Below are 23,425 nucleotides of genomic sequence, written 5' to 3'. Positions count from 1 at the left end.
TGACGCACATAGTTTTTCCTGGGATTGGTATCGATTAAAATCCGTTTTCGTTATGTTTTTGTATATTTATTTTGTTTATTTAGCTTTTTATTTTCACTGCCGCATACCTACTATATTTGCAGTGTTTACAAAATCTTTAAAATCAAAATTTTCATTAACAAGATGATTCAAACCAACTCTCTATATCTGTCTAAAAAATTGGTATTCGAATTTCCGTTCTATCTTCTATAATAACTGAAATGCGGTCTGATATCTAAAAATTGGAATAATTTTCATAAACGCTCTGTATATCAAAACTGAATAAAGTTAGTCGAGACATGACGACACCATTAATTTTCTCCTCAAATCGGCTCATCTAAAGGAGCATTTCGATTTCAGCTGTCTGTTACCATTTTGCTAAGATCCCAAAAATCCATTGAAAAACCGCCGCCCTATACATATAAAAGGGCCTATTTTGCGAAAATACTTTTATGTATAATGGGACGTCCAAAAAACATTGGCAAAGCTCATTTTTGCTACAAAGGGACACCCAACATTAATAAATGCTTGTGTTTTGTGAGTGATCCTGCGCAAATTGTATAGAATATATTCTATAGTCGTTGAACAGACCTTCAAATAATGGATTATTAAGTTTCCCATTTATAATAATCCGAAGGGCCGCAATTTGCCTCCTAAACTATAAATACTATTTGAAATGAATCCAGATGAAATTTAAAAATTTTTGAAAATTGGAAAATTACGCAGTTTAACAGATCTTGGATACTCTTTTCTCTTCCTTATTTAACGTGTAAATTGTATAGACAGGGTTCATTTACAGCCTAGGTATTAAAAATGACCATTTGCTGCCTATTGTGTAACAAAAAATTGTTACTTGTTGTGGATGGCGAAAAAATAGCAAATTTACTGCCTCAGCGATGTTCGTCGCCAAATTGATAACAAGACTATAAAGTAACACTTTGAAGCAGTAAAAGGTTTTTACCACGCAAGTAGTAAAAGATTTAATTGTATCTATTCTATTAAATTTATAGTGCAGTAATATTATTAGTTTAGAGCCTAAGCATTGAAAGTGGCGCATTACAGCCTGTTTTGTGTCGCTAAAGCCCATTTAAGCATATGAAAGTCGGAACAAGAACTGGTACTTCAACCATCACCAAAGAATAGCATTGTTGTCGAAATAATTTCCTTTTCCAAACTTGGTATCAACAAGTGTTTTTTCCGAAAAATCGATTTCTCTGTTAAATTTCGAGACTCTTTCGTCCTTCCATTTTTCTCTATAAATGCCAGAGTTTTAGTCACATTATTAATAAATTTAAAACTCTTTGCGTCTAATAATGCTTTTAGAGTCGAAACTCGGGTAAAGCAGCTAGTAAAATGATTTTTGGGACTTAGATAATGAGTTTCAACTAAATTTTGATATGGGTTGCCTGATGCCTTTGCAAACATCTTTAAGCTACTGTCAGCTTTATATTAAAATGAAGAAGATAAAAAAGTTCTTAAATTGAACAGCGTATTTAATTTGTTGGGAAAAATGCTCAGTGGGCACTACAAGAAAATAGGACAGATAAAATTGTATTTAACGTTGCAGAAAGTGTTATCCTGTAGATTTTACAGTAGAACCATATGATCTATGTAGTGAATACCAAGTGAAACCCAAGTGAACATCCTTCTGCCAAAATTTGAATTAAATATTCCAGAAACTGCCAGAGCAAAATTTGAAAAAATAATTAACGTGAGTGTAGCCTTCTACATCGAAAAATGTCAAATTTCGTGTAGTACAAATATAGAATATTCTTAAATTTCTGCAGACGGAATGGTTGACTTCTGTCTATAAGGGAGGAGCGCTCTGAATTTTGAATCCTCCCTTTAACAGTTTTTGATCAATTCTAATACAATACTTTCATTATTTTGTTTTTTTTTTTTTTTTTTTCAGCTGTTTAATGTGGTTGAACCGTGCGATATCTAAGAAAATGGATGATACTGTTGAATTCTGAGCCATAAAATTTTCTGTATAGCATAGGTTGCTTTTCGGAAAACTTAAAACCGACTTTCAAAAATGGCTCATTTCAAAGTGGCTCTATAAAAAGAATTAATTAAGAAAGTTATGAAAAATGTATTTTCTTTCACAAAGAAAGTAGGGAACGTTCGCAAAAACTCCAGATAACCTGGCAACCTTATCAAATCATCTGAGAAACATTGGGAGCCTGAAAAAAGTACGAAATTTTTAAACTTTGACATTGCGCATGTGTCAATTCGGTAACGAAGCGTTGGAGAACCCTTTAACGTTTATACGAAGAACTTAAATCTTGAATCATGTAGGAAGTTGCCCGGTAGCTGGTACCCACCGACGCACTTACCTGTATTCTAGCCTCGTTTAATTTGGTACTCCTCGCCAACTCCTCTCTGCAATAAATATCCGGATAGTGACTTTTAGCGAAAGCTGCCTCCAACTCTGCCAACTGTTCCTGAGTGAATGTTGTTCTATGCCTCCTCCTTGCCGGGGTGGGACAGGAGGCAGTGGTGGGAGTGTGTCCAGCGTGCGTAGGTCCTCCTGGTGACACTGTTCCACCTATTGAAGAACCACTAGCAGATTGAGGTTCCGGCTTCAGTTTTTTGAACGCGCCGTCTGGAGGAAGAAATGAATTCATTCAGCACGTTGTCCGAAGAATAAACACTATAAATATTGGAATTATCTCAACAAGGTTTGGCAGTTCAAAGATGATTTTGTCATAAAGAACGGAAATTCCCATATTTCAATATAAATCATTCATTTCGAAAAATTTCATTTGTCAGTCCTGGAAACAATGAGCCGAAACAAGCATTTATTTACAAGTAACCAGTTAATTAATGCATAGTTTCATGTAATGAATAAGATTTTGAAGAATGGCAAGAGTGAAGTCGTTCGATATGACCTGAGTTCTGTGTACGTTTTTTTTTTTGTAATTTTACTGTACGTTGGAGAAATCAAAAGAAAATGGCTTACATTTGGTCATTTAGGTTGCATCCTGTATCTATAGAAGGATTGTTGTTACTGCGCCCATTTTTTAACTCAGTTATAAAATGAAGGTATCAGCTTTCATTGCGTAACTATTTAGATTATGCGCGTGCGTGTATATGATTCATTATGTCAGATCTGGAGGAACTTTAGTTGATCCTCGCGTAAGTCGAGTTTTATGTATAACACCCTGTTTATTGAATAGAGCTAAAATCTTGCAAGAAAGCTTTGAGATTTGGGAAAAAAATACATGTGGGAATAAATCGAAAGTCGCATCCCCTTTTCCTTATTAAACCAATTGCAGCGGAACTCGACGAAGGGCCGTAACGGCACGAGAGACACCTCCTGTCCATAACAGATGATTCATGTTAGCGGACAGGACAAATATTGTAACATTAATTTTATATTGTTTTATCGTGACTGTGGCCCAACAGTGCGGGCTAATGTCAATAAGAAATGGAAAAATCGTCAAATTTTTGCTGTCAGAGGCTATGCCGTTCTTCCTACCAATACCCTTGCCTTTTCAAGGAAGGAACTTGTGCCTATTTTCAGGTCAAGTTCGATCTCGAGCCAAAGATGTTTTTAGAGTCTTCCTTTAATCATTATTATGCTTTGAAATGATCAAGAATGGTATACAGGGTGTTAATTAAGTGCATGTGCTTACTTCAAGGGATGAACCGTCAACTGATTTCATCACAAAAAATTCCTATGAATGTAAGTCCGCAACGTCTCCGCTTAAGAACTAAAGGGTGTTGAAATTATATGTTTAATTTTGTTTTTGTATTCTTGGGGAGAGATTTAATAATCGGAAGAAATTTGGTATACCGAGGTTTCTTATGAAGCAAAATCTAAATTAAAAAAAAAATTTTGAGGGTTCCATCACATTTCAATTGATCCTAACTTTTCTGCTACACTGTATGCCGCTTTTGTATTAATAGGCTTATTGTGCATTTACTTCTATTGAAAAGAGATACTTTTGGAACATGTCTGTAGAAATAACCGTTTTGGGCATAAATGCGTTTGCAATTAACACCATTTGGAAAAAAATGATTTAATAGCAATTATTAAAATTATCAAAATCAATTTAATATTATAGTGGTTGTTGACAATATCCACCTCCGACTTCTATGCATGCATTATATATTATTTCCTATATATTTACCATTTGGTCCTATTAATAAATCTCTATCAAAATTATTTAAAAAAAAATCAAACTGAAAATGAAATTTTACCACTCACTAGTTCTTAAATGAAGACATTGCGGACCTGCATTCTTAGGTACTTAATGGGGTAAAATCAGTGAAAGATTCATCCATTGAAATGAGTACGTGTACTTAATTCAGACCCTGTATTGTCGAATCAACTTCGATTTTTGAGGAAAAGATCAATTGGTGAGAACTTGGGAACAGTTAATGAATTAAAGTAAGAGGGACGGGATTGGAGATCACGTGGACGCAATGGTTGCTATACAAAAGGTTATACAAAGTAATTAGTGTTGACTTTAACATTCCTATTGTATTCATTATCAAAGCAATGAGTAAATCGAAATTTGACTCGATTACTGACCAAACTCCAATACACGTCTATCAACTACAATTGCGATGAGCATGCTTTAATGTCCTTTCTATTTAATCCGCGTTTGTTTGGTAATTAACAATTATTTTGCCTTAGCGAGAAAAAATGGATAAGCACCGATTTTGATAAATCTAAATATATCTTTAGATTTCCGATACGCGATTACCAACCATAAGCCGAGCCTTACATACACCTGTCAGAACGACCCTCGTAAAATCAGAGTTGATAATCCCCTAATAATACCTTAATATCAATAGGAGGCACTCTGTGTTGTCTGTGCCCATGTGGATCAAAAAGGGGAATAAAATACGGGGTGTTCTAATGAAGTGCGGATTTAGGGCTCTTAGCTATCGAGCATATGCACTCGGACAATAATTTCGCCGTCTCTGTGGTCTAGTTAACACTCAATTTCACATATTGTGTGTTGTGGGACCTGGCCCTAAAATTGACATCTGGGTCGTCTTGGAAGGGATGCTGTGCCTAATGTTTAGCTGTCCGCAATTAGAGGGCATGGCATGTAACAGTGCATTAGAAATCTTAATTGTATATCGGCATCATGACAGGGAAAACGCCCTTTATAAACCCTGTCATAACTTTCTGGATTGTATGTATTGAAATTGATAAACAAGTAAAAAATACTGTTAATGAAACTAGGAGCATGAAAAAAAAACAATTCATACCTGCGTGGTCAGCTATCGTCCTCGCTGAAGAAGGCGGCGTATGCGCAGGTGTATGGGACCCGTGGTGGTCATGAGAATGGGGCAACCCACTATATAAAGCACTAAAATCCTCCGCGGAGCTACCGCTTGTATTGCACTTTCTGTTCGACTTATCAGCCGCGTTAGATGCAGCTGTAAGATGTTGATGATGGTCGTCTAAAAGGCCCTGAACTCCTATAGGTAAAAGAAATAACAATTATTTTTTTCAAATTTTGCGCCCTTCGGTTAATCAGCGACAAGATTTCGGGTTTATATGACAATTACAACAATAAAAGGATACCTATGCCCTTCTTATAGGTGCAAACTCCCTAAAGCTTCCCTCGAGAGAGTGGAGCAACATATAATCATTTTGAAAATTTTTCAAAAAACCAGACAATTAAGATAAGTAGGCATTGTAGTGTCGCAAAGCGAAAATATTTTGGAGAAAGAATTAAGCAAAATTAAAAAGCTTTACTTTCATTCAACGTATTGATTTCACACGTTCAGTCCTGCTGGATAAAGTTGACACCCCTAATAACGCATAATACCAAATCAGTTTCACAATGGAACCTGAACCAAACGGCTGCTCAAAATGAGAAAATATACCATGTCAAATTTAAAAATCTGTGAAACTAGAAAATTAGAAATCTGGTTCTTGGATTCAGGAATTAAAGAACGTCGTGCAAATATAAGTTCAAGGTGACGTTGAACAGTCATTATCATCAACCAAATAAAATTCATAGTATCATACTAATGCTGACAGTATGGCGTCCAGATTGTATAAAAATTACTGAAAATGGCTAATAAAATTAAAAATTAACAAAAATAAATGCTCTTTTCTTTGTACTGTTTTATGTGTCACCTCTACGTGTTTTGTAGAGTAATTTATTAGATAAGATAATGGCGATAGAGTCATGCAGACTCAATGCAGGAGATGCAGCAAAGGAACTGCAGTCAAGAGACATCAAAAAGTATGCACATATGTATGGTGGAATGGCAATGCATAAATGGGTTACATTATAGGGTGTTTGCAAAAGTAGGTACAAAACTTAAGAAGGTGAAAGTAGAGCCCAAAATAATAAAAAAAAGGTCCTGCAAGTTTTAATCCGACGGAGCACCGTTATTGGGCTGTGACCCTCCAAAGGGCTTCTATCATTTGGATATTTTTTTATTAAGATAATGGAATAAAATTGTAGACAATAATCATACAATAAGGGTTTTTCACTTTCATAATTTTCATCAAAATCAATTTTAAATAAGGATTGTTGTGTAACTACCTTTACCAGAAATTACTCGAATAGTTTTATACATTTGAATTATCAAGCAAATACTATTATTTTGTAAAAACTTAGATTTTTTTGAAGAAAAAATTTCTCTACTTTTTTTTATTTAATTCGATGCCGTTTAGTGACAAATAATTATTTAAAAAATAATGTATGGCTCGGAAAAGGAACATCGTTTAACATTTTCACATAGTAGACATCTTTCATGGTAACAGTTTCATTATAGTAATTGTCACTTTCTGTAATGAAAATAGACTGCACATTGAAAGAGACTTATGGCCGTACCCTCAAAGTTGTGAATTAAAGTAAGAAAACAAAAGAGCAAAAAAAAATAATAATAAATATAAAAAATATATATATGTATATATACATATTAATTTTTAAGTTATAATTTTGAATCATAAAATGTATACAAAAAATGTAAGTGACAATATGAAAATGTTAAGAAAATATAACTCTTCTGAGTCTTATGTTATTTAAAAATTAATTGTTTCCGACTAAACTACACCGAATTCTAAAAAAAGCAGACTTTTTTCCTTAAAAAAAAGGCCGAATTAATTAAAAAATAATATTGTTTTCTTGATGATTCAAATCAATAAAAATTATTCTAAAAATTTCTGTTAAGGGTAGTTAGAAAACTACCCTTATTTATAATCGATTTTAATGCAACTTGTGATAGCTGAAGACCCTTATGTTGTGATTATTACCTACAATTTTAATTCCATTATCTCGATCAGAAAGAAATTTAATTTCGAAAATATCCAAATGCTGAAGACCTTCGAAGGGCCATATCTCAGTAACGGTGCTCCGTCGGACCAATGTTTATAAGAATTTTTTTTTATTACTTTTGGCTCTACTTTCACCTCCTTGAGCTTTGTGCCAACTTTTCCAAACACCCTGCAAAAAGGAAATCGGTGGAGTTTTGATGCACGTCAATGTTCTGATGTAAAAAACAGTTGTATCTCAATTGCAATATTAATATAATAATTCCTTAAAGTTTAATTTCAATTACTAAATCAATAATTCAAATTCCACGAATTGTGAGTAATTTTTGGACATTTGTTTTTCCAGCTCTGATGATTGCACATATTCGAAGTGTCCGAATTGTCCAAGCTTAAGTACAAAATAATATGTGAATGTTTTGGTAGTTTTTGTGAAGAAAAGAGCCCTGAGGAACCTTCGGGAGGATATTGCGAGGCCTGTTCTAACTTTTCAAATGGTGAGGTTTTGGATGTTATATGTAACTCATAGGGATAATATGTGTTGTAGATTGTTTGACGTGTTTTTTTGGTTCTTTTGAAATGGATTGGTCAGGTTTATCTGGTCGCTCACGCCTTTATGGTATTAATATTATAAAACGTGCTTTACCAGGTGACATAGCGAATTACGTCAAGGTGATTTAATGACCGCCAAAATTCAGGGTGTCCCGGAAATGACTGTACAACTTTTCACCAAAAATTCCTTAACCAAAAATAAGGTGTTTTAGGGAAAATTACCTACATCCAATGTTGCTTTGTTTTGCCGTTAAATAATTGCTTAACGCCTTTATCGATTTGCACTAACTTCGGAACTAAGAGTTATTACATAAATCGGTATGTTTGGATGTCAACCGGAATTTTTCTTAACACGTGGAAATATTTAAAATGGCGCGTCGTTCTTGAATAAAAGTTCATATTTTTGTTACAGCCTGTACAAATGCCTTTATTTTTCTCTCTGCCACTAGCTGACTTTATTTTAAATCTTTTTTGTCTTTTGTAAAATTTCCGTCAGACATACAGTTTCTCTGCAAAAAGAGTATTTACTATACCTTGCAAAACATCATTGTTGTGAAAACAATGTAAAAAAGGCCGGCGCAAAAAAGGGCAAAGGAATTTGTTTATGTATTCAGGAAACCGGTCGACACTTTGAACATTTACTATAAGAATTTGTTATGAGAATTGAACTAAGTTGGTGATCTCTTTTAGAAGAGATAAAACAGTTTCAAAGTAAAATCAGCTAATGGCAGAGAAAAAAAGTTTCATTCATGAAGGGGGCAACTAAAATAGAACTTTTTATTTTATGAATCACGCGCTATTTTTAATATTTCGATGCATTAAAAAACAGATCTCGCTTGCGTCATAAACGTACCAATTTATGCATAGTAACTCTGAGTTCAAAAATTAGTGACAATCGATAATAGCGCTTAGCAATTGTTTCGAAAGAATGACATTGATTTGAGAAGTTAGCGTCCTCTGCCGGCAATCTGAAGCAACATTGGATAGAAGTAAATTTGCTTAACTTTTGGGTAAGGAATTTTTGGTCAAGCGTTGTAGAGTCGTGCAGAAACACCCTGTATAGTGATAATATCCTGTTGCCAGACTTGAAGCATAGGCTCAGTTGACAGGCCAGGCTCGCTGTTACATTCGCAAAGCCAATACGTTTCTATTTGTTGGTTATATACAATTTGTAGGTACCAAGTCATTATTTTCACTCCTAAAATTTCAAAGAATTTTAACTATTTTTATGCTGAAGGAGGTGCATAGCTAAAAATTCCTGTATCAGCCGGTATAGTAACTTTGACCTTTCTGTTGAAGCGGAAATCAAAACCAATACTTATCAACCAACGACGACGAACGAGCACTCATCGACCAAGGTGCAAATCGTAATGTTTAATAGTGAAATCTTAAGGAGGCACTTATAAAACACGGCAATAACATCATATATCATGAACTCAGAAATTGACCAACTTAACAGAAAGAATACAAAACTTTGGGTCTTTAAGGCAAAAACTGATAACAATAGAGAGTCAATCATTTTGAAATATTTTTACAAATAAATCAAGGAAAAAAACGTTTTCTCAAAATGTCTCATCTCATACTCTGGACACACACTTCAAACTATTCATTCTTATGTGGGATACCCTGTATATCGATTTTTCCCCAACGTAAGCGCTGAGTGACAACCATTTTAATAAGGACATATTGTATAAGAAGCTTCATAAAAAGCAAAAGAAGATTTTTATGCAAATTGGCCATTCAATAAAGATGTGAGCTTGAATGTACATACATAAGATTTTAAAGGTACCTAGTAAATTTCCGACGCCCACCAAATTCGGTCTCAGATCCTCCATCATAGACTTCCCCTGAGGGCAAGCGTTGAAGTTGAGCTGCCTGGAAAAGATGGCTGGAAAAATGTTGAACTGCTGATGGCTCAAATCGTCCCCGGTGGTGGATACTGTAGGGGCAGGCGAGGAGCCCAATGCCCCCAAACAGGAGGAGACCCCCTTAAAATCCAACTTGAGGCCTTGCTAGACTGGACACGAAATAGCAAGATGCATTAGTGGATGTCACGGCCTTATCGAGCTGCTATTAGCCTGTTCTTAGCATATTACTCGATTTGATGGGGTATAAAATCGCAATTGCTGAAGTTCTCTGAATGTGGTTATATCCAGCACCTGCAGCAGATCTGAAATCAAAATATGAAAATTGTAAAGCGGCAATTCTTCTATTACGATGCGTGAGTTCTATTTCTTATTTCAACCATATCAAAGACTAATTGTAAGATGTTAAGAAACAAAAAGCTAAAGCGGGCAATTTAATTTTTTTTTTAGTGAAATACATAATTTTTCAGCCAACTGGTGCCGATCAAGTTGATTTTCCATAATTATATTGTGTCTAGTATAGAATAATACACAGAAAGAAAGCGTAGTAGTCAGAAATGACATTTGACAACATGTCGTGAAACACATAGAGTATTACTATCAGGACAACATGCAAGTATTTTTCCTTACACATTTGCGCTTCATAGCTTCTCCATGTAATAAGTTTAAATTCTCGCCTTCGTTGGTCGCCATTTTGTCAATCGGCAGACAGGGTGAGTTAACGGTTTCGAAACCTTTTTAACAAACGACCCTTATAAACGTTCGATCTTTGATATCTTGCTGGTGAGTATTGATTGACGAACCTGATGACCTGCCTAGTTTGAATGTTTCGAAATAAATCAATGTTCAAAAAACAAAATAAGAGCTAACAGAAATAGTTTGGAAAGACTTAAATAAATTTTAATGACATTGACATTTATTTCTGCTGACACCTATCAAAATTGATACGTCATGATCAATGTTTTTAAAAGGTGAAATAAATGGTAGTAGGCTTTGACATACTAAAGACGTGTTCGGGAGGAATTCGTTTATTAGGTATTGTTGACAGCTGGTAGATTTCATTCACCTCCAGACAGATGATGAAGAAGATGTGATCAAGAGATATGATTCACTTACCTCCCACTGTGAGGTATTTTTTATGATCGTCCGTTAAGTCGTGTGATGCATTGAATAAAAAGTTTTTCAATTCCGAGGACACTCGCAATGTATTACTGAATTTGGTTAAGCTCAACACATGGCAGAGTGTTACAGATTCCGAATCCTTTATGTTAATTATTGCGAACTTTTATGCCAACAGAGAAAAATTTTTTAAATCATAAAACGAAACCTCGTCGAGTCAATTTTTGAGCAAAATGGAATCACGTTCCAAAAAAACTTATCGCCAGTTTTTTTTCAAGTTATGTATGATAACTTCGTAAATTCGCTTTTTGAAATCATCCCTTTTTTCGTATTTTTGGGATGGAGTTAAAAACTCGTTTTCAACAATGTTGATATAGTTAACTTATCACGTTTTTAAAGGGTAAAATTGATTTTTTTTTTAACAAAATATATTGTTATTTTTTAATATAGTATACAGGGTGGAATATTTAACCTGGTCTGTCGAAATATCTCAAATACTAGGCATCTCATAAAGAAATTTTTAGTGTCGAGCTTTAATCACTCTGAGGGGAAAATGTATTGGTACTAAAATTGATTCCCTTCCACCCCCGTGTAGGCAGAATGGGGATGAACTCTTATGTCAAATGGCAGTCGACATGTTTTTAGGGATTAGGATAACACGACTAAAAATAAGAAAAACTTGTTCGAAACATTTTTTTTAATTCATGCTAAAAACATTGTGATCAGCGAAATTCAATTTTTCTTTCGCTTATGATTCACTGAAAGGTTGGATGATATCTGTTTTAAAATTAACGAAAACGTAAAGCTTTGTATAGCTTTTATTTAAAGTAACTAGCTAAAATTTCGTTAGTATTTCATTATAAACCTGATCTTTGAGATATCTCCACGTAAGGAAATCCAGCAACGCAAGGATTCTGGAGATGTATCAGACCAATTCGCTGGTCCAGATCTACCGATTCATCAACCGTTAAAATTACGGTTAAGAACTTCCCGGGCCACATCAGAATAGTAAGCTGGACAACTGTTACATTGAAACCAGATGTTTTGACTTAAGTTTAAGTCCTTAAGTAATATGGGCAGTTCATTTTTCAAAATATTCCAGCCCATGTCACCATTCAAGTTAGCATCAATTAGGTGGGGGCGGATAAGTTTGCTGCTAATGATTCCACGCCAGTCCAAGGGTGGTGTCCAACACGTCGAAGCCAATGTGGATTTTTGAACACTCCAGTAAAACGTGTTATACCTATTAACTGTACCATGATTTGAAAACTATCACTAGTCAAAGAATAATACAAAAAGGAAAAAATTCAGATTTCGTTTTAAGTGTCCAGTTGAGCACTCACAAAAGTCTAAACGATTATCAAAATTTTATTCCTGGAGTTTTTGGTGTTAAGAGATATGATAAGGATGAAATTTGTGCATCCTCAGCATTCTCCATCAACTCATATGATAAATTCTTGATAATCCCGATATTTCTCTTGCGCTCACGTAGGCGATTAAAAGCCACAAGTACGTTTATTACTGATTTATACTGTTTTCTTGATTGAATCGAAAAAAATGTTTCGGATGAATTTTTCTTAGGTTTAAATGTATTATTCGAATTTTTCACACGATTGATGATGGGGAATCCATTTTAGCACCAGTATATTTCTCCATTAGAGCGATTAAGCCTTGATACTCAACATTTCTTTACAGGATATTTAGCATTCGAGATATTTCAATATTCCTGGTTAAATGTAACACACTGTAGATATATGAGTCTTTTTCTGGAATGGAACGAGTAGGTTATGTTTAAAAACATTTTATTACATAACAAGAACATTTTCTAACACTCTTAAAAACGTATTTGTCATGGGTGTGGAGAATTAACGTTTCGTTCGTCGGAATACACTGCTCTTCCAACGCGTTGCAGGTACCTATTCATGAATTTTCATTCTATTGTGACATGTCTTTTATTTGTCAAAATTTCATTTTAGCTTAAAAATACTAAAACTGAGTTGAAATGTTGCATATGCGTAATTTAGGGTCGATGTAAAATTAAAGGGTTTTTTCTTGAAACTGTCCTAATCATGAATAAGAGCAAATCTAAAGTTTAGTCAGATTAATGATACGTGACACATTAAATTTAAAATTTATATGTACACTGAACATAACTGATTTCAAAATAAAAAGAGTAAAATAATCTTGTAAAATTATCAATAATGTACATTTGATGTTTTAATATAATTATTTATAGAACTAGAAAATTTCCAACAATAATATCATAGCCTCATTTTAAAACTGTATTATCTTTGCCTTTATATATTCTTTACTACTTTAATTTATTTAAATTTAAATTATTTCTGATAATAGATTGATATTAAGTGAAAACTAAGATATTTTACGTTTATTATTATGTTACTGCCAAATTGCGATGATTTCAATATAATTTTTAAGAATATGTATTTATGATAGGTGTTGCAAAATATTTCTTAATGAATTGTAGGGCAAACTCTACATCTAAAAGTACGAAAAATATTCCCCATAACCATGAGTCCGAAAATAGTTACTTTTAAATACAAGGGATTAATATCGGTTTTCAATCTGTGCTGTACAGCTCCCATATGTTCAGAAAATAACTGGGGACGTCATCCAAAAACAACTATCACCCAAACGCCATTCGTGCATACTTTAAGAGTATCAGTTTATATACAGGGTCTTTGCTACAGCAAAAGAAGGTTTTGAATAGGAGATATATAGGGTTATATTGAATCTGTAAAACTACATTTTTCCTTATACAAAGTTTCATGGTTTTCGAAATTTTGGCCGTCTTAGATTTGTATATGAAATAATTTAATCGATGCAATTAAGTTCATTTTTAGCATTAAATACTTTTTGCTCTCGGAGATATTTCTTAAAATATTTTTAATATGCATATTAACAACGTTAAGTAAGTATTAACCACTTTAAAACTTGTAGCGCTAGTTCTAACTTAAACAATACTACCATTGCTTAATTATACTTTGAATTATACTTTACTGCTCTCCCTTCTTGGCTCATATTTTAACACCTAAGAGACTTCGTATGAGGATAAATATGGCTGTAGAGGTTAAAAAGAGCCCCGTCGATTGCCCATTGAAAATTTTTTATAGCTCTACGAAACATCCTGTATATCGATTCAATTTGCAATGTAAATGCTTGAATTGGAAATAATTGATTAGGATTTGTTTAAAAATGATCAATTGTGTAAAATGAGAGGCTTAATGCATCTTTTTGCCATTTCGACAAGTAATACGTAATGCTACTTGAACAAAATATACAGGGTTATTCGACGAAAACTTAACCTCCCTTAATCATGAAAAATAAGGACTTTTCGGAACATTCCCAAAATATGTCAAAACAGCTTTTAAGGGAGACGAGTTTTTATATAAAAGTCAATCCCCAAACTTAACCCTTCGACACAGCACAGTAATTCTCTCAAAAAATTTAAATGCCATGAGAGGTCATGTGATACCTGAAGTTAAAGGTCTTTCTCAACAATATTCAATAGTGTAATGTAATTCCAAATCTATTGATTAGTTTTTAGGAAAAACAACTATAAATTTCGTAAAAATGCAATACAATCCCAGTTAAATAGAACATAAACAATAACAAAACTCGTTTATTGATAGGACATTTATTTGTTTTCGATTTTGTGTATAGAAATAGTCTTAGGCTATTTTTATTTGTTCTTTCATCGATTTTTATTTATTTAAAATTTTTTTTAACTATGTGAGCTGCGATTTTATTTTCATAACGATTTCTTCTATATGTGCACAAAACTGCAAGACTAATCCTTAATATGTTATATATTGTCGTACTCAGAGAATATGCCGAATCCTAAAATGTGAACATCCAAGATGGCGCCCATAAGAAAAAAAACATAATTGATGATTATTTCTGAAAATATAAACGTTGAATTCGGAATGCTTAAAAAATTTCAATAGTAAAACATTGCTACGTTGTAGAAAACGAAAAATGAAAAAATGAAGTATTAATCACGTTGAATTGCTTCACAAAATGAGCTGAATTAAAAATTAAAACTTTTTTCCAAATTTTATTTTTCTCTAATACCTATAAAAATCGTAGGAATTTTTCAAATTTTGAAACAAGACATGCGAGAAACCCTAAATTCTGCAACTTTGCTGCAATTCAGTCGACAATGTGCTTTTTGTGTCATATTGCGTTACGTTACTTCCCTACAGTCATAGTCTCACTTCTAATTTGAAATTATACATTTCCTGCATAAATAGCCATTTTGTCATCTAGACTTTGCTTTTCATTAAATAACACATTTTCTTGTTTAGTTCTACCATTTTTTAATCAGTACGTAGCAAATAATACTGTACGAAAATATAATAATAATAACATATTATATAAAAAAGTTGCATTTGATAATAAAATCTTTTCCTCTATATCTCAAAAGTACCACATCTGATAATACCTCCGAAGTGAGTGATTTCAAATACTTTTTATCCCTGCGTACTGAATTAGGAAAGATAATTCAACATCTCCATTTCTTGTGGACGTTGTGTACAAGGGTTTTATTATATCGATATTGCTTTTGGTGTAATATAAAAGTTGTAAAATTAGTCTTAATTTGCTAGAAAATTAGAGCATACAACGTAGTATCGCAAAATTAGGAGAAAATAGAAAGTCGATAAATTTGCAAAAAAACAGGATATATTTTTTTAATACAAAAACACCCAGTGACATTTTGTTCAGTCACCCTGGAATTTTTGCATTTATAAATCGTAAATAGGATATTTTACGTAATCGAGGTAAATTCGATTCAATTTCTTCATCGATTAAATGATTTCAAATTATTCCAATTAAATTGCTACGAATTACTAACTTATTTACTAAAGAAAAATGAGGTTCGGACAAAATTTTAAAAAATATACATAGCCACATCGAGTCCTTTTAGGTCTTTCGAGAATGTGGCAAGAAAGGTGCAACGCATCATAATTGATCCTATTTTCTTACCGGAATGTATTAAAAATCAACGGAGCAAAGATGCATCATAAGATATCATGGTGACGTCACAAACATGAATTTCGACTCAATTGATTAATTTCATCATAGTTATTTATCGTTCAAACAAATGTTCACGTGACAATCTGATAGACATCATCGGGCGAAAACTACGATCTGAATCGCTTTTATGTACAATAACCTGTTAGACAATATTGACTATAGATGACTTGAAAAAATAATAATAAAAGTTAATTACTGTATAATTCACATGACTCGTGCTACAAACCATCCACTTTCCAATTTCCCCACCTACAACATTTTATTACTTCGCTTTTTTACGTTCAAGACATTTTCGGCAATCTTGCTGTTTCTGGTAGAAATGTTAGAAGAAAGATGGATTTTTCCCACAAGTTTCCAATATATTTCACCCATTCATAAGTATGTTAGACCATTTAGGTATACAACAACACACATATTTCTTCTTGTAAGATTCGCATCGTCCGACGATTACCCGTAAGAAACGAACAGAAATTCTTTTATAATTAAAGTTTTATTATGCCTTGAATTACTAAATAATTTATAACATTGGTACCACGTTATCTTGTCGGCACTTCGAAACTTAAAATTGATATTTAACGTCTGCTCAATTCTCTGGCGGCCTTTATTTTGTGTTTATTACTAATGGAGCGTGATAAAATATTGATTCTATCACGCTCGATGGCATTTGAAACACTATAGGTATTAATAGGGCTTATCATCTGTTTACAAAGAAATGTAAAATTACTATGTTCTTATAGATCCTTGAACAAACATCTATTCCATTGAGCTCCAATAATCCTTCTACTATCATTGGATACGAAAATATATTATTCGTTTTGTTCCGTCTGATGATTTCTCTGATTGAGTTTTTTTATGTTCTCCGAATTATTCTTAAAGCGTTCATTACTTGTTTCATCCATTTTATAATTTTGGCAAATAAAGTGCGTTTTTTCGTAATTCAAATCGGTGACTAAACGGATTCCATTTCGCAAGTCTTCTAAGTCGCCCTTCATGCAGTAAAATTACAAAAATTCTATATGAAACGCATTAGATAATGTTATCGCGATGCATTTTCTAACTGGTTATATAAATATTTATTATACAGCTTGTTAGATGCTACAAGTTCACCTATTTTTCCACTTAATGATGTATTTTTCCCTTGAATGCGTACTTGAAGCTCGAGCAGCCTTCAGAGATGTTATTAAATTATTTGCCTATGATATAGGTACAACTTCTTGGATAGAAGTGATAATATAAAGAAATGAAATGATACTAGATTTTCTTATTTTTTGCATAACTCGTCTATTATTGATGTGAAAAATTTAGATATCAGTGTATGAATTTATAGAATTATCTAATCATGCTCATGGGAATTAGTCGCGAGGAGAAATGTCAATTTTTTTTAAAGATAAAATTAACCAAACCGTAATACTTTTGAAAGAAAAATAAACACAACCAAACTTAAATGGAATCACCCAGTATTTAGCAAAGAAGTTACTTTTGGTGAAATTAGTTGTTGGAAATTAAGATTTGTTTAAAAATATATATATATTACAAGAATTTAAAGAAAAAAAATTTATAACAATAAAAATTAACTAAAGGCTTTCATTTTACAAAAGTAAGATTTATGAAAATTCAAATTAAAAGTAAAACTGTATACTTCTTCTATATTCTAGTAATCTGTAATTCCACCCCCAGCTTTAATACACGAAGGGATGCGACGGGACATGTTTCCTATAACGTTGTCAGTTTCTTCTTGAGGCAGATATCTTTATTCTTTCAGAACTGCTCGTCTCAGTTGTTCTGTATGCCCCGATTATGTCGACGAGCCCTACCCTTCCTTTTAATTATGTTCCATAAATGTTCTACGGGATTCAGGTCTGGAGAATAAGCAGGCCATGTTAGAACTCTGATATCCTCCGTTTCCAAGGTATTTTTCGCGGCTCTACTTGTACGCAGTGGGGCATTGTCGTACATAAATAAAAAATCCTTTCCAATAGCACCTCTCCAAGTTTTTATTATTGATCAGAGCACCAAATGTACATACCTTTGTCCAGTGAAGGTGAGTCAAACTAAAATTAAAAGAGTTTTTCCTCCTTTCATTATGCCGGCCCAAAATATTACTGTTCCCCCTTTATATTGCGGGACAGATTGGACAGCTTGCGTTCCGGCGTGCCTTTCACAGCCTCTTTAAACAACTAATGGCCGATCACCAGATATAAGATTAATCTAAGTTTTGTCCACAAATAGGACATTTTACTATTCGTCCATCGTCCAGTTTTGGTGCTGCAAGCACCAATTTAATCTATCACGTTTATGTTGTCTCGTCAATTCAGGGACCTTTAGTGGCCTTCGACTAAATAATTCTCTAGCTCGAAGTCGTTTTCTAATTGTTTCTACGGATACGCGAATCCTTGTCACTTGTAGAAGTTGCTTTTGAAGCTCTGGATTTGTTACCATTGGATTCTTTCTAGCTATTTGAGCTAAAAATGCATTTTGTTGATCTGTAGTAAGATTTTGGCGACGTCTTGGTGGCCTGTTTTGCAGTCAATTCTAAGTACTTTGAATAGATTTTTGAAACTATCCCTTGCGAAGCACTGACTACACAGGCAACAGTTCTTTGGGACATACCCTGCTTCACTAACGCAATTATTTCTCCTCTCTGTATATTTGATGATCCCACAAAAGGCATATTAAAGCAGTTTAAAAAAACCACAAATATGAGAAAATTTGAGATGTAACTTTTAAATTAATAAAAACAATACCACCAATGTACTAGTATTAATATGTTATTGAACCAAAGTTTGTTTATCAATAAAAACAATGTTTTTTCATTTGAACACAAACACAAATCGGAAAAAGCACGTTTCTCTAAAATACTGAGTGATTCCATATACGTTTGGTTGGGAGTACGTAGATGAAATTTGGACAACTAAGTAGAGACTACCTCATATACTTAAATTGAACTTCACCTGATTGTTTACCTTCTATTTTTTGTAATTCATTTAATAATAATTCTATGACAACCAAGTCATTTCCAAATTTTTGTCTCCTTTGAATTCCACTGTGCGTTTTGGTTTTATCAATTCTAACATTAACCATAAAGAACGAATAAACGATTTAAGCTCAGATGGAGAAAGTAATAGTAAACAAAGATATTGGTAGAATGGCGACCACGATAAGACTCAATAATATGTTAGAAACACAAGTGCGAAAGCAGTTCGATATGGGGGTCTAACAAATGGATGCCTGAAGAATATTGCAGAAGTATCTATCAGTTTATTAAGATCAAAAAGTTATCGCCAAAATGTAATGCTTATTTTGATCTTTTACTTCATCTAGGATCAGGATTTTTTTTATTATCTCGGTTGCTGTGTTCACGGATGTCTGCTGATGTAGTCCGTGTAAAATCGTATTAAATCGCAGTATATAAAAATGGAAAAAGTATAGAATGAGAGTTGATATGTAATGATCAGAGATGCATTAGGGTGAGTGATACCATGATTGGAAAATGGTTTTCGAATATGTCAATTCGCTCATTTTTTAATTAATCGCTCGGCTTGGAAAACTGATCATTCACGCATCAACCCAATTCTTGTCTTATTGATAAATATAAAGCGTGGGATGCAAAGTTCCAGATAGGTACTACTAATTTACTTAAGGGCCTTTTAACCTGAAGCTTGAAATATATTATTTGAAGGAGCGAGATGATTATCAAAAATCAAAGAGGCAAAAAGGAACCGCCTGGAAGATCAGTACAAACAGAAATGGTATTGAACGCACACGATCTTTTACACATCCATAAATTCTTATTATAAAATTATTTTTTTCTTTTGTTGTGTATTACTTGTTCCTTTGTTTATATAGTAATATTTCATTTTCTGAATAAAAATTAGCTAGACTGATAAAGACGTTTTAGGATGTGCAAAGATTCGTTTACCTCTAGGTAACCCAACGTGGATATACGTTTCTTTTAGTATTCTCATTAAGCCCACGCTAGGAAGCTTAAAAAAAAGAGAAAACTGTATTCCATACCATTCAAAAACGTTGTAATATTGTATAGGTAATATAAAAGTCGAAAAAATTCACAGACATGGTTCGGGATATAAACCCGATATGTTTAATATTGGTAGATATGATAATATGTTTCTTACGCTGTTATAAAATGTGTACATTCCGACTTGCTAGGTAATTGATCATGCAACACATTGTAAATGGTTCGAAGTATTACAAGGTTTCTTACTTCAATTGAATAAAAGTTCAAGATTAAGCTTCGAATTCCTAAAGAACTTCAGGTGCCGCAACGCCAAATGGTTCTTTGGCGAATTGTAAACTGAGAATTGGCCCCTACACATTGGTGGTAATTTTCGAAATTAATTAACCCATTTCAACAAGGGGAAGAAAAAAGTAACTTACTTAGAACTGAATAACTGAATTCACAATAGCTCGTTAAGGGTCTAACCCACACATCACAGCACAGCCGTTAAAAGTCTGAAAATTATGCGTTTTCCGATTGGGAAATACTTTAAAAAACTTCCGGCCGCAAAAAACTTCCGTCCGTTTTCCACAGAGCGTCCAAAATCCAAACAATCAAGCCGCTTGATATTGTTAATATCTGTGACAAACTTAATTAGGCCCAGGACTACGACGTTAAACCGAATCTAAATATGACTGGCTTACGTCTAAGCCCACTGAGAAGTGACTTTAACGACATTAAAATGTGATATCGTTCCTCTGTTATCACTAAAACCCCGTATTTTGGCATTCTATCTCGCTCTTTCCGGCCCTTTGAGCCAGTCCCTCATTCTATCCCACTTCAACGCGTGTAATCCGCGCTTCTCTCTTCATTCCTCCTTCAGCTCGGTTCCCACTCGTATCCCGCTTGTGGAACACCCCCATCCAGGGGCGGAATCGAGTGGTTATTGGGATTTATGCAATTTACTGTAATTCGTTTAATTTGGTGATGATTTAATATTATCCTGGTGGTAAATTAGGCCAATTTTACATTTAAAAGGCGTTTTGTTAGAGATAAGCGTAGGAGATCGATTTAAATCCGTCAAGAACGAATCAGGAATTGAAATTGTGTGGTGATTTGATAATGAACGGTAACCAAGCATCTTAATAATTAATCTTAACGCATTTCAGTTAATTCGATAAGGATGATAATCACGTATTCTACCCTCTAATTTCGAATGACAGGGGGCTACTTATGTAGCATTATGAATGGTTCACAAATATTATAATAATAGTTGCTCAGTAGAATTTATTGCTATGAGATCTTTATGGTGATCCATTTCATTGCTTTGTTTCTCTTCGTAGATTATGAAAATCAAAACAGTATAAGCAAATGTGCTCATTCATCAAAGCATTAGCATGTTTACTACCAATGTACCGAACTTCTGGTAACTGTGCAGATCAGACAATTCCTATGAGAAACGATGATATTAGAATATCGTCGAATGTCTCCATTTCTACAGAAATTATTCTCTCGGCAAGGGTGCCAAGACATTTATATATTGGCCGTTACGTGTATATTGTCTAATTATGTTATTTCTTGCTTTATGTAAATATAAAATTCTTGTATTTTTCAATCCAACATTTAATAGAAAAAATCGCTGTGAAATAATACTTCCAAAATATCAAATTGTATAATTTATATTTGATTTTATCCACTTCGGACCCCAACTGAAATAAAGACTTTTTTTTAGCGAAATGTATTATATTTTATTAATTGGAGTATAAACACAACATAAAATTGAAAACAAACCAAAAAAGCAATCAATTTGGTCAAAACAATTCCTCCATCTTAGTATACTAATTTGTGAGATAAGCTTCGCTCTAATTTTTTCAAATCATTATCATTGAATAAAACTAAATTCTTTGGAATACTGTTTTTCAGGTCTTGGAGTAACAACTTATTCCAGAAATGTTCCATTTGCTTCATCGCGACAATAATCCATCGGAATACCTCCTGAGTTCGTAGCCTTCAAGCTCTTGGTACCTCCTGGGTTAGGGTTTTCCCGAATTTATCATCACATGTGTACTTTTCCGATAAAAATAATCATTTTTTCATCTGATGATGTTGCTTTGGTTGGTTGATTTTCGTAACGTCCATGTTGCTATATATGCAGCATTGACCGAATTGTCAAACATCTCTTCAAAATCCTAGTTCCCTTAAAAATATTCTGATTTTCTAAAGTTCCGGAAAGAAGTTTTTTTCTCAAAAACGTTGCAACCGTTGAAGCCTAACGTATCTCTAGCAAGGTGTAAACAAATATTTCGTCCCAAACTGGTTTTTTCTCTTCAACAAAACCTAAAGTTGTTACACGTCATTCGGTGTTATATCCTAACTATTTATTTGTTTTTTAATTTGAAGCTATTGCACAGCTGCATGCCACGTAAACACAAACAAAACTCCTAATGAATCCGACTTCAAAACTCTGATCGAGCATGCGTAAAAATTATACATGTAAGTTGTAAACGTGTTCACAGTGTGTAAAAATAAATTTGAACTGCATATATCGTACTTACAGTCTGAAGAAGTTATTAGAGGTATATTATCATGACTGAATAAAAAATCGATTTATTCGCACTACAAGACTGTTAGCTGAACCACGTGACAATAAAATGGATGTAAAATTAACTTAATTTCTGACAGTTGGTGACAGCAATGCTTTCTTAATTCAAATATTAGTGCGCATTCGGCTAAACCAACTTTTGAACCGTGATCGAACAATTGGGCTTAAGAGTTTTATGATGGCACTTGAATGATTATCACGAGTTTCATTCGAATTAAGTTTCCCATAGACATCTTAATTGCTTTGAGATTTTTTAATCAGTGTTACACAAGAAGTATTGAGTTAAGCTAAAATTTTAGAATACGGCCCTGCTCGCAACCCTCACACATATCAAGGCAGTATTTGCTCGTATCCACCCTTGGTTATCTTCCATCTCCCTCAGTCCTTTCGCAAACGTACAAGGTTATCTCGCCCCTAGCGGTTCGGCCAATGGGATGATACGCGTGTACAAGTGGCATTTGCCATTGGTCGTTTTCGTGGTGCGTTTCCTGGGTAACTCCAATGAGACCTTAGCGATGCTAAAATGGCAGGGCGACAGAATACACTGGCCTCCGGGTCTGGTTCGTTCGATTTTTCTTATTTTCTTGAATGTTTGGTCGGCTGCTGACTTTTAGTTACATATTATATGAAAGCGCCCTTTTTTGCTCGTATTGTGAAACCATATCCCCGTTTTCGGCCTTAATTAGGATGTCGAGATTGATGTTTGATGTATTGGTTGGGGAAATATTACCCTGTGTAAAAATAGAACCGCTATTTTGTTGACGCTCCAAAAAACTTGGATCAGTTTGCTAATGTATTGGAGGTAAATCTGAAAGTCTGGACATCTAGAGACCTTATGTGAACCCCATGGTTGTGTTTTAAAAGATATATTATACTAAATCCCCTTGAGAGGGTGCTCAAAGTCAAGCGCTCGCTCGGACGCTGCCCATCAGCCAAGAATGATTGAAAAATAAATTCGATTTTGCCCTCATCGCTTCTCGGGATGGACGTTCCGATTCTTAAATTTA

The 23,425-nt window shown here is 33.8% G+C and overlaps 1 protein-coding gene across 4 annotated transcripts in view; it reads right to left on the bottom strand.

Annotated features, from left to right (window-relative positions):
• Window positions 1-20,515, bottom strand: part of LOC136347141 (homeobox protein unc-42) — a 59,520-nt gene extending 39,005 nt beyond the window's left edge. For all 4 annotated transcript variants that reach the window (XR_010733448.1, XR_010733449.1, XR_010733450.1 and 1 more), the window contains exons 1-4: window positions 20,257-20,515; window positions 9,612-9,992; window positions 5,248-5,460; window positions 2,355-2,623 (exon numbers count right to left, since the gene is read on the bottom strand). Coding sequence is in view for 1 of the 4 variants with exons in the window: in XM_066296866.1 (XP_066152963.1) it covers window positions 2,355-2,623; window positions 5,248-5,460; window positions 9,612-9,660 (531 nt within the window). In the remaining 3 variants the exon portion in view is untranslated. The remainder of the gene's footprint in view (window positions 1-2,354; window positions 2,624-5,247; window positions 5,461-9,611; window positions 9,993-20,256) is intronic.
• Between the last annotated feature and the right edge of the window lie 2,910 nt (window positions 20,516-23,425).

This window comes from Euwallacea fornicatus, chromosome 26, assembly GCF_040115645.1.
Source record: "Euwallacea fornicatus isolate EFF26 chromosome 26, ASM4011564v1, whole genome shotgun sequence".
NCBI lineage: Eukaryota > Metazoa > Arthropoda > Insecta > Coleoptera > Curculionidae > Euwallacea > Euwallacea fornicatus.
Note: the sequence above shows the minus strand (reverse complement) of the source record. Positions and strands in the feature narration are given on the sequence as shown.